This window comes from Tursiops truncatus, chromosome 15 (genome assembly GCF_011762595.2).
Source record: "Tursiops truncatus isolate mTurTru1 chromosome 15, mTurTru1.mat.Y, whole genome shotgun sequence".
NCBI classification, from domain to species: Eukaryota; Metazoa; Chordata; class Mammalia; order Artiodactyla; family Delphinidae; genus Tursiops; species Tursiops truncatus.
In genome coordinates, this window is record NC_047048.1 from 50,646,286 (window position 1) to 50,659,029 (window position 12,744).

At 40.2% G+C, this 12,744-nt stretch overlaps 1 protein-coding gene across 1 annotated transcript in view; it reads left to right on the forward strand.

Annotated features, from left to right (window-relative positions):
• Nucleotides 1-12,744, forward strand: part of PAK5 (p21 (RAC1) activated kinase 5) — a 96,583-nt gene that overhangs the window by 48,817 nt on the left and 35,022 nt on the right. Inside the window, exon 2 of the mRNA XM_019941496.2 lies at nucleotides 3,085-3,870. Coding sequence (XP_019797055.1) covers nucleotides 3,085-3,870 — 786 coding nt within the window. The remainder of the gene's footprint in view (nucleotides 1-3,084; nucleotides 3,871-12,744) is intronic.

Consider the following 12,744-nt stretch of genomic DNA (forward strand, 5'->3'; position numbering starts at 1 on the left):
GAAGGGGGTGTGAGGAAAAAAGACACCAACCTAAGTAACTTTTAAAAACAGTGATTTGAATGGAAACTGTAAGACTAAAGTAAAAAAAAAAACAAAACCCTGCACATAAACACTATACTCTAGTTGGCAAAGTTGTTTCCCATAGTGGTGTGGGTTCATAATTCTGAAACTGCTATGCATATCTATGGGGATTGAATAGGTAAATGAACAGCAGATGATGGAATCCAGGTTTTTCACTGTTGGGAGAGTGGGGATTACAGACAAGTAAGGGGGAAAGCTAGAATGAACCATGTGGTACTAGATTAGATTCAGAGATATCCGTCTGAATTCAGGTTTAGTTTAATATAGATCGAGCTGGATTTATAGAATTATAGATGTGTGTGTACATGGGTGACTTTACATATGCATATTTCATAGCTCTGTTTACTGAGAGAGGCTTGGGAACAATGACACCCCAGTAGCAATGTGCATACCCAGCACCCAGATATTGGTTTCTAATATCATTCTCCAGTAAATGGAACCAAGGCTCCTTGGAGAAATGGCCGATTTTAGGGCAAGGACAGTGAAAATACAAGATGAGCCTGGAGCACCTTATAGTGCCAGAAAGTAAGCAAATGCTCAAAAAATAAGAGTGGAGTCTTGTCATAGGGACACAGCAACCAATCTGAAAGAACTCTTAATAACCAAAGCTGGAACAGTTTGAGCAACAAAACAACATAGTACAGGCAAACTTCAGATATATTGCGAGTTCAGCTTCAGATCACTGCAGTAAAGCAAATACCCCAATAAATTGAGACACACACACATTTGTTGGTTTCCCAGTACATATAAAATTATGTTTATGCTATACTGTAGTCTGTTAAGTGTACAGTAGCATTATGTCTAAAAAAATGTACATACCTTAATTTTAAAACACTTTATTGCTGAAAAATGATAGCCATCATCTGAGGCTTCAGCGAGTTGTAAACTTTTTTTTACTGGTGGAGGGTTTGAAATATTTTGAGAATTACCAGGATGTTACACAAAGGCAAGAAATGAGCAAATGCTGTTAGAAAAACGGTGCCAATAGATTTTCTTGAGGCAGGGTTGTCACAGACCTTCAATTTGTTAAAAAAAAAAAAAAAAAGCAAAAGACAAAAGATTATCTTTAAAGAGCAATAAAGTGAAGCACAATAAAATGAAGTATGCCTGTATTGAATTATAACCCAGAGTATAAAACAAGTAAATATCCATGATTCCATCCCTACTGTTTCAAATAAATGATTGAATAAATAAATAGGGAGACTTGCCTAGTCTCCTGTGGAGAAGAATTCCAAGTACTTTATGTAGATATACCCTCTCAGAAAGGTAGATATTGACTTGACACCCCTTGAGTATGGGCTGCACTTAGTGACTTGCTTCCAAAGAGTGAAATGTGGAAAGCGGGAGGGAAGGGAGGGGAATGTAACTTTACAGTGTGGAAACCAGGCAACCATTACCTTGGCCAGGTGATCAAGGGCAACATCATCAGTGATGAGCCATGTGTACCCTGGATATGATGTAATGAAATTGGTATATTACTCTGTGATCTTCCTCCTCACAAACCAATAACCCCAATTTAACCATAAGAAAAACTTCAGACACACCCAGTTGAGGGACATTCTGCAGAATGCCTGACCGGTAAAATTGTCAAGGTCATCAAAAACAAGGAAAGTCTGAGAAACTGTCTCAGGTCTAAGGAGACATGACAAATAAAGGTAATGAGGTATGAGGTATCCTGGATGGGACCCTGGAACACTAGGAAAAAAACTAATGAAATCTACATAAACTGTGGAGTTTAGTTAATAGTAATGCAAGATGTTAACAATCAGGGAACTAGGTGAGGGATATATGAAAACTCTCTTTGCAGATTCTCTGTTAATCTGAAAGTACTCCATACTTAAACGTTTATTTACAAGAAAAGGGTGGAGACCAAAGGCTTTAGTCCAGGACTGATTGGGGGAAGAAAGACCAAACCTGTCTTTCACTATAGATAGTTGGAGAAGCACTGATCTGTAAAAACATATGCTCTAGGACAACTTTGACTTTTTCTTCCAGTTTGAAATCTATTGTTCTAACTGAGATAGCTTTGAACTCCTTATTACTTTCTCAAAGGTGTTTTTCTCTTGAAATCCCAAAGTCTGCAGTCACACTTTGTTCTTTTATCCACCCGCCCCCGTCATATTTTATTGCAAACCTTGTTATTGTCAAGGTGCAGCTGACTGGTTTTGTAAGTAGTTTCTGATTTCTTTCTGTTCCTGTTATTCATTCCAGTGTTATTTAGGCTCATTAAAGGGAACATTTGGGCTTGGCAATTTGTCACTAAGATTCGGGTACAATCACATCATTACCAAGCTATCCAAAATTCGGCAGTGATGATACTGATGATACGCAGACGTGTGGCCAAGAAAGCATTACATTTATATACTTAATAAGAACATCACATTTGATCACAAATTAAATCATGCAAGTAATCTTCATGCGGTTCCCTATTTACAGCTCAGAAAGTTTCTTCCTCTTCTATAAAATCTGATAACTTCAATTACTATGTGTCTTCCATAAAAAGGTATAAAAATGTGCACCTCCTTCTGAGTATGTTACTATTCGAGTACCAAGGTTTTTGATTTTGCAAATAATCTGGAAGACGAATGTAAAATATAAATTAAAAAAATATACCTTTTATAACAAAAGAGTCATAGACTTAAAATTATAGTCATCGGTTTATTGTTGGATAGCTAGGGTTTATTATTAAGTGGAGGAACAATGAACTGGCAAATAAGACAATGATGTCCTATATATAGTCTTCTAAATGGTTTTTTGATGTTTGATCTCTCTATTGAGATAGGTAAGGAAGAATTTGCAGTTTGAGATTATTGTTTATATTTGATTTATTTTACCAGTCAAATCAACCAACAGACTTTTTTTTCTTTTATCTTTTTTAATGAAATGTTCCTGGGGCCTATTTTCCTCTGTGGTTTAAATTGGATGGATTCGGGGTGGGATTCTTCCATCAATTTGAAAGCATTAAATGTTTTCTTTAAACAGTGTTCCCTTTCTTATTCCCAGACAATCGTTAGAGGAAACAAACCCTGCAAGGAAACCTCCATCAATGGCCTTCTGGAGGATTTCGACAACATCTCTGTGACCCGCTCCAACTCCCTAAGGAAGGAAAGCCCGCCCACCCCAGACCAGGGAGCCTCCAGCCATGGTCAAGGCCATCGGGAAGAAAATGGATTCCTCACCTTCTCACAGTATTCCAGCGAATCTGATACCACTGCTGACTATGCGACGGAAAAGTACAAAGAAAAGAGTCTCTATGGAGATGATTTGGATCCGTTTTATAAAGGCAGCCACTCGGCCAAGCAAAATGGGCACGTAATGAAAATGCAACATGGGGAAGCCTACTACTCTGAGATGAAGCCTTTGCAATCCAACAGAGCCAGGTTTCCTGTTGATTATCACACACACTTGGACTCACTGAGCAAACCCAGTGAGTACAGTGACCTCAAGTGGGGGTACCAGCGAGCCTCAAGCAGCTCCCCTCTGGATTATCCATTCCAATTCACGCCTTCTAGAACTGCAGGGACCAGTGGGTGCTCCAAGGAGAGCCTGGCGTACAGCGAAAGTGAATGGGGACCCAGCCTGGATGACTATGACAGGAGACCAAAGTCATCATACGTGAGTCAGACAAGCCCTCAGCCCGCCATGCGGCAGAGGTCACGGTCAGGCTCCGGGCTCCAGGAACCCATGATGCCCTTTGGAGCAAGTGCATTTAAATCCCACCCTCAAGGACACTCCTACAGCTCCTACACCTACCCTCGCTTGTCCGAGCCCACAATGTGCATTCCAAAGGTAACGTCCACCACCTCCTTCCTTCTGGTGTGTGGGGTCTCCACAAAGGTGTGCTCCCATGACCTTCTTATACAGATTCTAGAGTGCTGATTTGTCTATAACTGAGAATCTCTATCAAAATTCTACCTGATTTCCACTCACGAGCCCCAAGGGCAGAGAATTTAGGGCAAGGCACATTTATTCATTAAAATCAAAGCCTTTTAGGAGCTCCTACAAGGTTTCTGGTTAAAAGCCAAAAAAATTATGTATTTGAAAGATATTCTGATATACTAATGTTAAATATTATGTGCTCACATGGCACTAAGTCCTGTGTTAAGGAGTATACTGTTGTAGACCTTAGGTAGAATAACAGTGGTTCGTGCATTCCGGTAATTGTTATGTGGAACTGTGGACAGGGGGAAAAAGGTCAGGATAACGTGGTAAGTTTTTAATAAAGTTAATTGTGTTCAACTCAAGAGATGGTCCTGCATTTTGAGAGTATGTTCTTTCTACTAGTTTAGTATTCAAATGTCATTGTTTATTCGTATGAAACTTTGGGATAATAGATGGAATCTGGTTGCTGGGCCTTCTTTGGTGTGCTTTCTATTTTTTTTTTTTTTTGTCTTATTGTAATTCCTCTCTTGATAATTTTTCTTTCTAATGTTAGCTACAGCAAATTTGCTTTGAAACGTGGCTGGTCCGTGATATCCCAGGGTTTGGGAACGGCTGTTGGAGGAGTTACTGACTTTGCAAAAATGCCTTGGAAACTGTGCCAGGGGTTTATTTTCTCGGAGTAAATTAGAAATGTTTTTGCTGCCTCCCCTGTACAGCAAAGTGAAAATGGGACGTCTGGCAGTGGGCTCTAGATTTCAGAGGTCTCAGACCAGTTGAGGGAGACTTGACTTCTTGAAGCGTGATCGTGGACCTTTCACCGAATACTGTCCCTTCAACTGCTTGATGGGCTGCATAGCAAACCCTGGAAGGCAAGCCTGCCTGCATCATCTGTTTGATTGATTGTCAACACCCAGTATTTTTCCTTTGCTCATTATTTCTCATAAACCCAATCTAAGATGTTGAAGTCTTTTAGGTACATGCTGGGAGTGACTAAGCCATACTTTAGAAAAAGCAAAAAGTTATCACTTTAGTTCCCAATATATAAACTTAAAAATAAATCTTGAGGAAATAAAGACCTGAAATATGTACTGCCAGTTAAAATTTAAATATTGAGAATGTTTTCCATCTCACTGTGTTATTTATTTGAATCCCCATGATCAGGGTACCATGGCTGCCTTTTCTCCCTATGTTCTTGCTGGGGCAATGGTTGGAAATAAGTCTGTCTAACTAACCAAAAGACAAAGTTATAAGAAGCCATATGCATGTGTCATGATGCATGAGATCATTTGTTCAATTTACTGTGCACATCACTCAACCAAAGGAACCTCTTAATAGTTCTAGAGTGAGCTAAGCAAATTAATACATTCTGTAGCTGAATCTAGTTATATTCTCTGATTTTTGAATATCAGTGGTTACTTTAGGAATAAAGAATGTGATTTTTTTCAGCTTAACTGAGGTATAATTGACAAAATTATAAGATATTTAAAGTGTACAAGATGATGAACTGATATACATTGTGAAAGGATTTCCCTCGCTGAGTTAAGACATTCATCACCTCACATGTTTACCTTTTTTGTTTATGTGTGAGAACATTTAGGTTCTACTTGCTCAGCAGATTTCTACAATATAGTGTTATCAACTATAGTCACCATGTTATACATTCGATCCTCAGACCTTATAGCTGAAAGTTTGTAACCTTTAACCAACTTCTTCCTTTTCCCCATCTCCTAGACCCTGGCAACCACTTTTCTACTCTGTTTCTATGAGTTTGACTTCTTCCTTTGTTTTTTTAAGATTCCACATACAAATGATGCCATTTATAGTATTTGTCATTCTCTATCTAGCTTATTTCACTTAGCATGAAGCCCTTCAGCTTCTTCCATGTTATTGCAAATGACAGGATTTCATTCTCTTTTAAGGCTGAGTAATATTCCTTTGTGTATATATATATATATTTTTTTTCTTTGATTCACATTTTCTTATCCATTCATTCATTGATGGACACATAGGCTGTTTCCATACCATATCTATGCTAATAATGCTGCAATGGGCATGGGAGTACAGATATCTCTTTCAGATAATGATTTTGTTTCCTTTGGATATATACCCAGAATTGAGATTGCCAGATCATGTAGTAATTCTATTTTTAACTTCTTGAGAAACTTCCTTACTGTTTTCCATTGTGGCTGTACCAGTGTACATTCCCATCAACAGTGTACAAGGGTTCTCTTTTCTCCACATCTTTGCCAGAATTTGTTATCTCTTACCTATTTAATAATAGCTATCCTAACAGGTGTGAGGTGGTATCTCACTGTGGTTTTGGTTTGCATTTTCCTGATGATTAGTGATGTTGAGTACCTTTTTATCTACCTGTTGGCCATTTGTATGTTTTCTTCAGAAAAATGTCTATTCAGGTCCTTTGCTCATTTTTAAATTAGATAATATGACATTTTTTTTACTACTGAATTCCTCACTATTATTTCCCAGTATACTTTGGATATTAACTCCTTGTCAAATATGTGATTTGCAAGTATTTTCTCCTGTTCTGTAAGTTGCCTTTTCATTTTGTTGGTGGTTTTCTTTGCTGAGCAGAAGTTTTTTTAGTTTAATTTAATCCTATTTGTTTATTTTTGCTTTTTTTACCTTTGCTTTTAATGCCAAGTCTAAAAAACAGACCATTGCCAAGAGCAATGTCAAACAGCTTACTCCTATGTTTTCTTCTAGGAACTTTATGGTTTCAGGTCTTATATTCAAGTCTTTAATCCATTTGAGTTGATTTTTGTGTATGGTTTAAGATAGGGGTCCAGTTTCATTCTTTTACACATGGCTATTCAGTTTTCCCAGAACTATTTATTGAAGAGACTATCCTTTCCCCATTGTATATTCTTGTCTCCTCTGTCAAAAATTAATTGACCATATATGTGTGGTTTATTTCTGGGCTCTCTATTCTGTTCCACTGATCTAAGTGTGTTTTTGTGCCAAAACTATACTGTTTTGATTACTATAACTTTGTAATATAGTTTGCAATCAGGAAATGAGATGTCTCCAGTTTTGTTCTTTTTTTCTCAGGATTGCTTTGGCTATTCAGGGTCAATATGCTTTTGTGTGTATGGCATATTTGAATGCTTATTGTTGGGAGCTGTTTTAGGTCATGGTCGTCGAGAAAATTGTGTCCAGAGGCTTTAACCTTTCAGTCATGGAGCTGTATTTGGCCCATTGACATGTTTAGTCACCCAATAGTCATTTTCAACATCCGAAAAATCAAGATATTTCACTTAGAATTCTCAGCTTTTGGGTCTCAGATTTCTCTTATGAAAAACGGGACAACCTGTTATCCCTGGGCCCACATTTTCACATAGCATTGGAAATAGAATTGGCTAGAGGTAAAAGCTGCCCCATTACAAGGGACAGGCTCTGCCCAGCCCACTTCATTAATTTTTCCCATTAGCCTAATCCCTAGAGGCATTTGAGATTTAATATAACCACCAGCATCCCTTGCCTACTCATTTCACAGAAGGGGAAAGTGAGGTCCAGAAAGTCATATGTCACACTTAAGGTTTCACAGTTGGTTGGTTGCAAAAGAAGAACAAGAATCTAGGTCTGCAGTTTCTCCCAGTTCAGTATTTTTCCCATTATATTGGCATATGTAGTTTTAGGGGTTCAACTGCATTTGCCAATAAAACCCATGAGAGGTCCCAGTGGCCACCAAAACTTTAGGTTAAGTGGAGGAATAGGAAGAGGATGGGAGGAATGAGGGAGGGAGGGGATAGATTGCTTAATTCTTCACTGATTCCCTCTTCTTGCAGACTTCCAACTATAAGGCAAAGCAGATCTGCTTTATATTTGGCTATTTGGCTACTATTGTGGCTCAGAAAATATATATATATATGACAGTTCCTACCAAGTGTTTTTCAGTCCTTATAATCAGAACTCCAAAGGAGTAAGCTGCTGCTCCATGTTTCATAGGAGACCCGTGAGAAATTCCTGAGCAGGTCTTGTGGGAGAGTAGGAGGTAGGAGGCCTGTTAGTAATTAAAACATTTACTTGATTAAAAATATAACATCTCTCTAAAAAGACTTAGGTGCCTGTGTCCTTAGAACTAGACTCTTAAAAATCTACCAATCACATATGGATTTCCTGCTGAGAGAAGAAATAGCAATCATGACTCAGATAATTTGGCTTTGGCTCATGGAAAATTCTACAAACTGGTGGGTAATGTTCACATCTCCAATAATAAGAGAAAGCATGAAACTTGAGTAAGTTTCCAGATAGAGCAAAAATGAGGAGGTGTGTGTGTGTGTGTGTGTGTGTGTGTGTGTGTGTGTGTGTGACACCAGCTTTACATTTTGGCTTAAATTAAAAAAAAAATTCACAAATGTTAAGCCACAGTAAAAAACTCCTCCAATGTTATCTACCTACCTTTCCCATTAGTGTGACAGGAATAAAGGATGTTATGAAATCTGTAGATATTGGCATCCATCTCTACTTTTAAATGTTTTTTTGCTGGGGCTGAGCAGATGAAACCTTGGGGGAAAGATAAAGCCCAAGCCATATCCATATAGCACCATTCAGATCACAGAACTACCAAAACGGATATGGAGAGAGACTGCTTCCACTCTCCTCTGCAGACAAGGCTGCCTTATAGGGAGGGAAGCTGGCTGGAGACCCTGTTCCAGTGCATTTGCTTTTGCTCATGCCAACGCTTTCCAGGGATGAGGCGGCTGTTGGCTTGGGTGTCTGGTGCTGGCCCGGCACATCCATCCCTTGCTCTGGCTCCAGCTGCCAAGAAGCCCCCAGCGTCATCCCAGATCTGCCAGTTCACTAAACACTGGCTGGTTGCCGGATCCGTGTGTTGCCTTGTTGAGCCTCACAGTCCTGTAAATTCTTGCCCCCTTTGAACAGATGAGGACACCGGAGCTTTGAGAGGCTCAGGAAACAGCCCAGTCAGTCTGCTCAGAGCAGAGCTGGGACCCAGCTTTCTGGGCTCAACCCCTTCAGCCGGACATTGGCTACATCCCCAATGGCACAGGAATAGCTTCTGCGGTGCCACGCCTTAACCTGGCTCCTTACAAGCCCCTTCTAACACCTGCAGCAATAAAGTCCCCTTGGTTTGTGTCATCCTGTTCCATTCTAGAGCTGGATTTCTCAACCTTGACACTATTGACATTTTGGGCCTGGTAATTGTTGTGGGGCATCCCATGCACTGTAGGATATTTAACAGCATCCCTGACCTCTACTCACCAAATGCCAGTAGCACCCCTCCCTCACTTGTAACAAACAGAATATCTCTAGACACCGCCCAATGTCATATGGGGCAGGGGGAGCAGAAGCAACTCCAGCTGAGAAGCACTGTTCTCTAGCTGTCATTTCCCAAATGCTTTCTGGCAGTCAAGGCTATAGGTTCTGCAGATAAACTCCCTGGGTTTGATTCTTGATATTGCCACTTACAGTTGGGTGAATAAACTGCTTAACTGTGCCCTTACTTCTTTATGAAATGGGAATAAAGACTGTCCCTGCCTTATGATGTTGAGTGAGGTTAAATAAGTTGATAATTACAGTAGCCTAATTATTAATATGCATCCTCTGTATACATCAGTCTGTGTGTATAGTGTGTAGATGGATGACAGCTGTGATGTGACTCTGGAGGTTACTGTGTGCCAGGCACTGTGCTAGGCATTTTACAAGCATGACCCAATTTTGTCCTCGCAACAACTCTGGAAGAATTCAAGATCATCTCCCTTTTACAGTGAAGAAGCTGAGACTCAAAGAGACTATATCTTTCCGGACGTCCCGAGGATATGAAGACAAACAGCTGAGCCAGGATCCAAAATTAGGTCCGTCTCACTCTAAAGCCTACCTATTCCAGAACATTCCCATTTCTACCAAGAAAACCAAGGAGCAGAGAGATGGATATGAGGCCTTGGGGCCCAGATGCACACACTGCAGGCAGCCCTCACCTTGCTGACAAAGAATGGGTACTGATTCACAGGTGGATTTGAGGTGCATGGGAATGCACTTCATTTTCTGTTCTTTGTAGGCTGGAATCCTCTAAGAAGCTCCTTAGCATCAGCGGACTGTGATTTGTGGGTAAAGCTGGGACCATGGGCTGCAAAGGAAGCATTAAGAGTAGTGATCCCTGAGTCTCTCCTATGCACTCACTGTACCTTGAGTGATGGTCTCATTTGATTTTATAAAAGACAGACCAGATTTTCTCACCTTCTCACAGAAGGCATTGAAGAGCACAAGTTCTAGAAGCAGATCCCCAAGATTCCAGCACTTTCTATCTGTGTGATCTTGTCTGTGCCTCAGTTCATTCATCTGTAAATAGTGTGTCTCAATACCTACTTCGAACTTGTCCTGAGGATAAAAAAAAGGTTAATAAATGTAAAGGAGTTAGCACATGGCAAGCCCTCAGTGTCAGCCCTTAGTCTCAGGAATATTTCTGGTTGGAAAACATGTCACCATATCTGCTCTCGCCAGTCACAGGAGCATCCTGTCGGTATAATCTTTTACATATTTTCAAAATATGGGGACAGGTTCTATCTGACTCTGCCCTCACGGCCGCTCATAATTACTACTGTCGTCTCTTTAGAGATATGGGTCACGGAAGGCCAGAGTAGCCGTGTGACTTCCTCAAGGTCATGCAGAGCCTTAGTGACTGAACTGGCCTGAGGACCCCAATCCTGCCACCCCAGTGGTTTCTCTACTCTCCAGAATGGAAATGACCTTCTCAGACTTCTTATGAAAGACAGCTGCTAAGAGAGAACAGAAATTTAGCAGCATTAAGGGAAGAGCCATCATCTCTATATATGCATAGTTGTGATGGTTCCTGCCAACCAATCCCTCTACCTTACCCTCTTCATCTCCACTGCACAGAGCAGCAAAGTGACCAAAGCTGGGCCCAGGTCATCCCAAATTGCTAGCATATTAAGGGGTTCTGAGTGAAGAGAGAGGGTGCAAGAAAAACAGTGGCATGGTTCCCTAGACTTTCCTTCTGGAGTCACCAGTGCAATGATTTTTTCACCGCTCAGCTTCACTTTGTTTTCCCTAGAAGGAAAAAGCAATTGAACCAGTGTGCTCAGCCTTCCTGAATCAATAGTTTAATGTCTCACCATTCTTTGTGGTACTTGTCACACCCAGATTCAACCAAGGCTCCAGGAACAAAACTGTAGCTCCTAATCTACTAAGGATCCCAGCAGAACACTTTTCAGAGACACTTCAGGGCCTGATGGGCAGTGAAATGATGAGGCTGTTGAAATCTGATGGGCTGCGTCCAAAATCTGAGAGGGGGGTAGGGGTAGAGAGAAAAGTGCTTAATATAACAATGGATAGTATCGCCTATAGATTTTTCTTCCTTTACACATGGGCTCCTGCAAGATGTTCATTAAGGCTCATAAAACATCAAAGAGGTGATTCAGAGCAACATCTCTAACATCTGTCCCTTCTCATGGAGACTTGAGGCATCATTTTCCTATGAATGAGCTCCTCTTCCCATGAACATTCTTGTGTTTCAAAGTAAATTGTATTTTGGTCATTATAAGTGGGTTTTCCCATTACCAAATTAAAAACGAAATGAATCTAACCTGGCATTGTCTGTCCCAGTGCTCTTAGAGGCCCTGACACATTTGAACCATATTCTACAGCAGTGAACTAATCCCTAGAGGTGCAGCCCCCTTCCCCCCACCATGTCCCTGCAGGCGGTGACAGATCACGGGTCAGAGTAATCTGCTCTTTTTTTTTTTATTGTGGTAAAATATACATAAATCATATTTATTTTAACCATTTATAAATATGCAGTTCAGTGGCATTAAATACAGTCACATTGTTGTGTAACCATCATCACTGTCAATAACCAAAACTTTTTCATCATCCTCAACAAAAACTCTGTAACCATCAAACAGTAACAACCCCATTTTCCCTCCCATCAGCCCTTAGTAACCTCTATTCTGTTTTGTGTCTCTATGAATTTGCCTATTCTAGGTACCTCGTGTAAGTGGAATCTACAATATTTATCCTTCTATGTCTGGCTTATTTCACTAAACCTAGTGTTTTCAAGGTTCATCCATGTTATAGCATGCAACAAAATGCCATTCCTTTTTTGGCTTAATGAATCCCACTGTGTGTATAGACCATATTTTGTTATTCATCGGTTGATTGACACTTGGGTTGTTTCCACCTTGTAGGTATTGTGAATCATGCTGCTGTGATCATTGGTGTACAAATATTTGCTCAAATCCCTGCTTTCAGTTCTTTTAGATGTGCAGTGTAGGTAGTAGCAGAGTTGTTGGATCATACGGTAGCTCTACGTTTAACCTTTGAGAAACTGCCAAACCGTTTTCTACAGTGTCGTCTTGTTTTTAAACAATTATCACAAATTTTAAACATATACAAAAGTATACAAAATACTGTGAGTGTTCCTTGTATACCCATGAACTCATCCAGCTTTAATGTTTACCAACTGATGGCTGTCATGTTTTTTCTATACCCCCACCTGTTTCACTCCATTCCATATTACCTTTTTTTTTTTTTAACATCTTTATTGGAGTGTAATTGCTTTACAATGGTGTGTTAGTTTCTGCTTTATAACAAAGGGAATCAGTTATACATATACATATGTTCCCATATCTCTTCCCTCTTGCGTTTCCCTCCCTCCCCCACTCCCTGTCCCACCTCTCTAGGTGGTCACAAAGCGGCATGGACATATATATACTACCAAACGTAAAATAGATAGCTAGTGGGAAGCAGCCGCATAGCACAGGGAGATCAGCTCGGTGCAGAGTA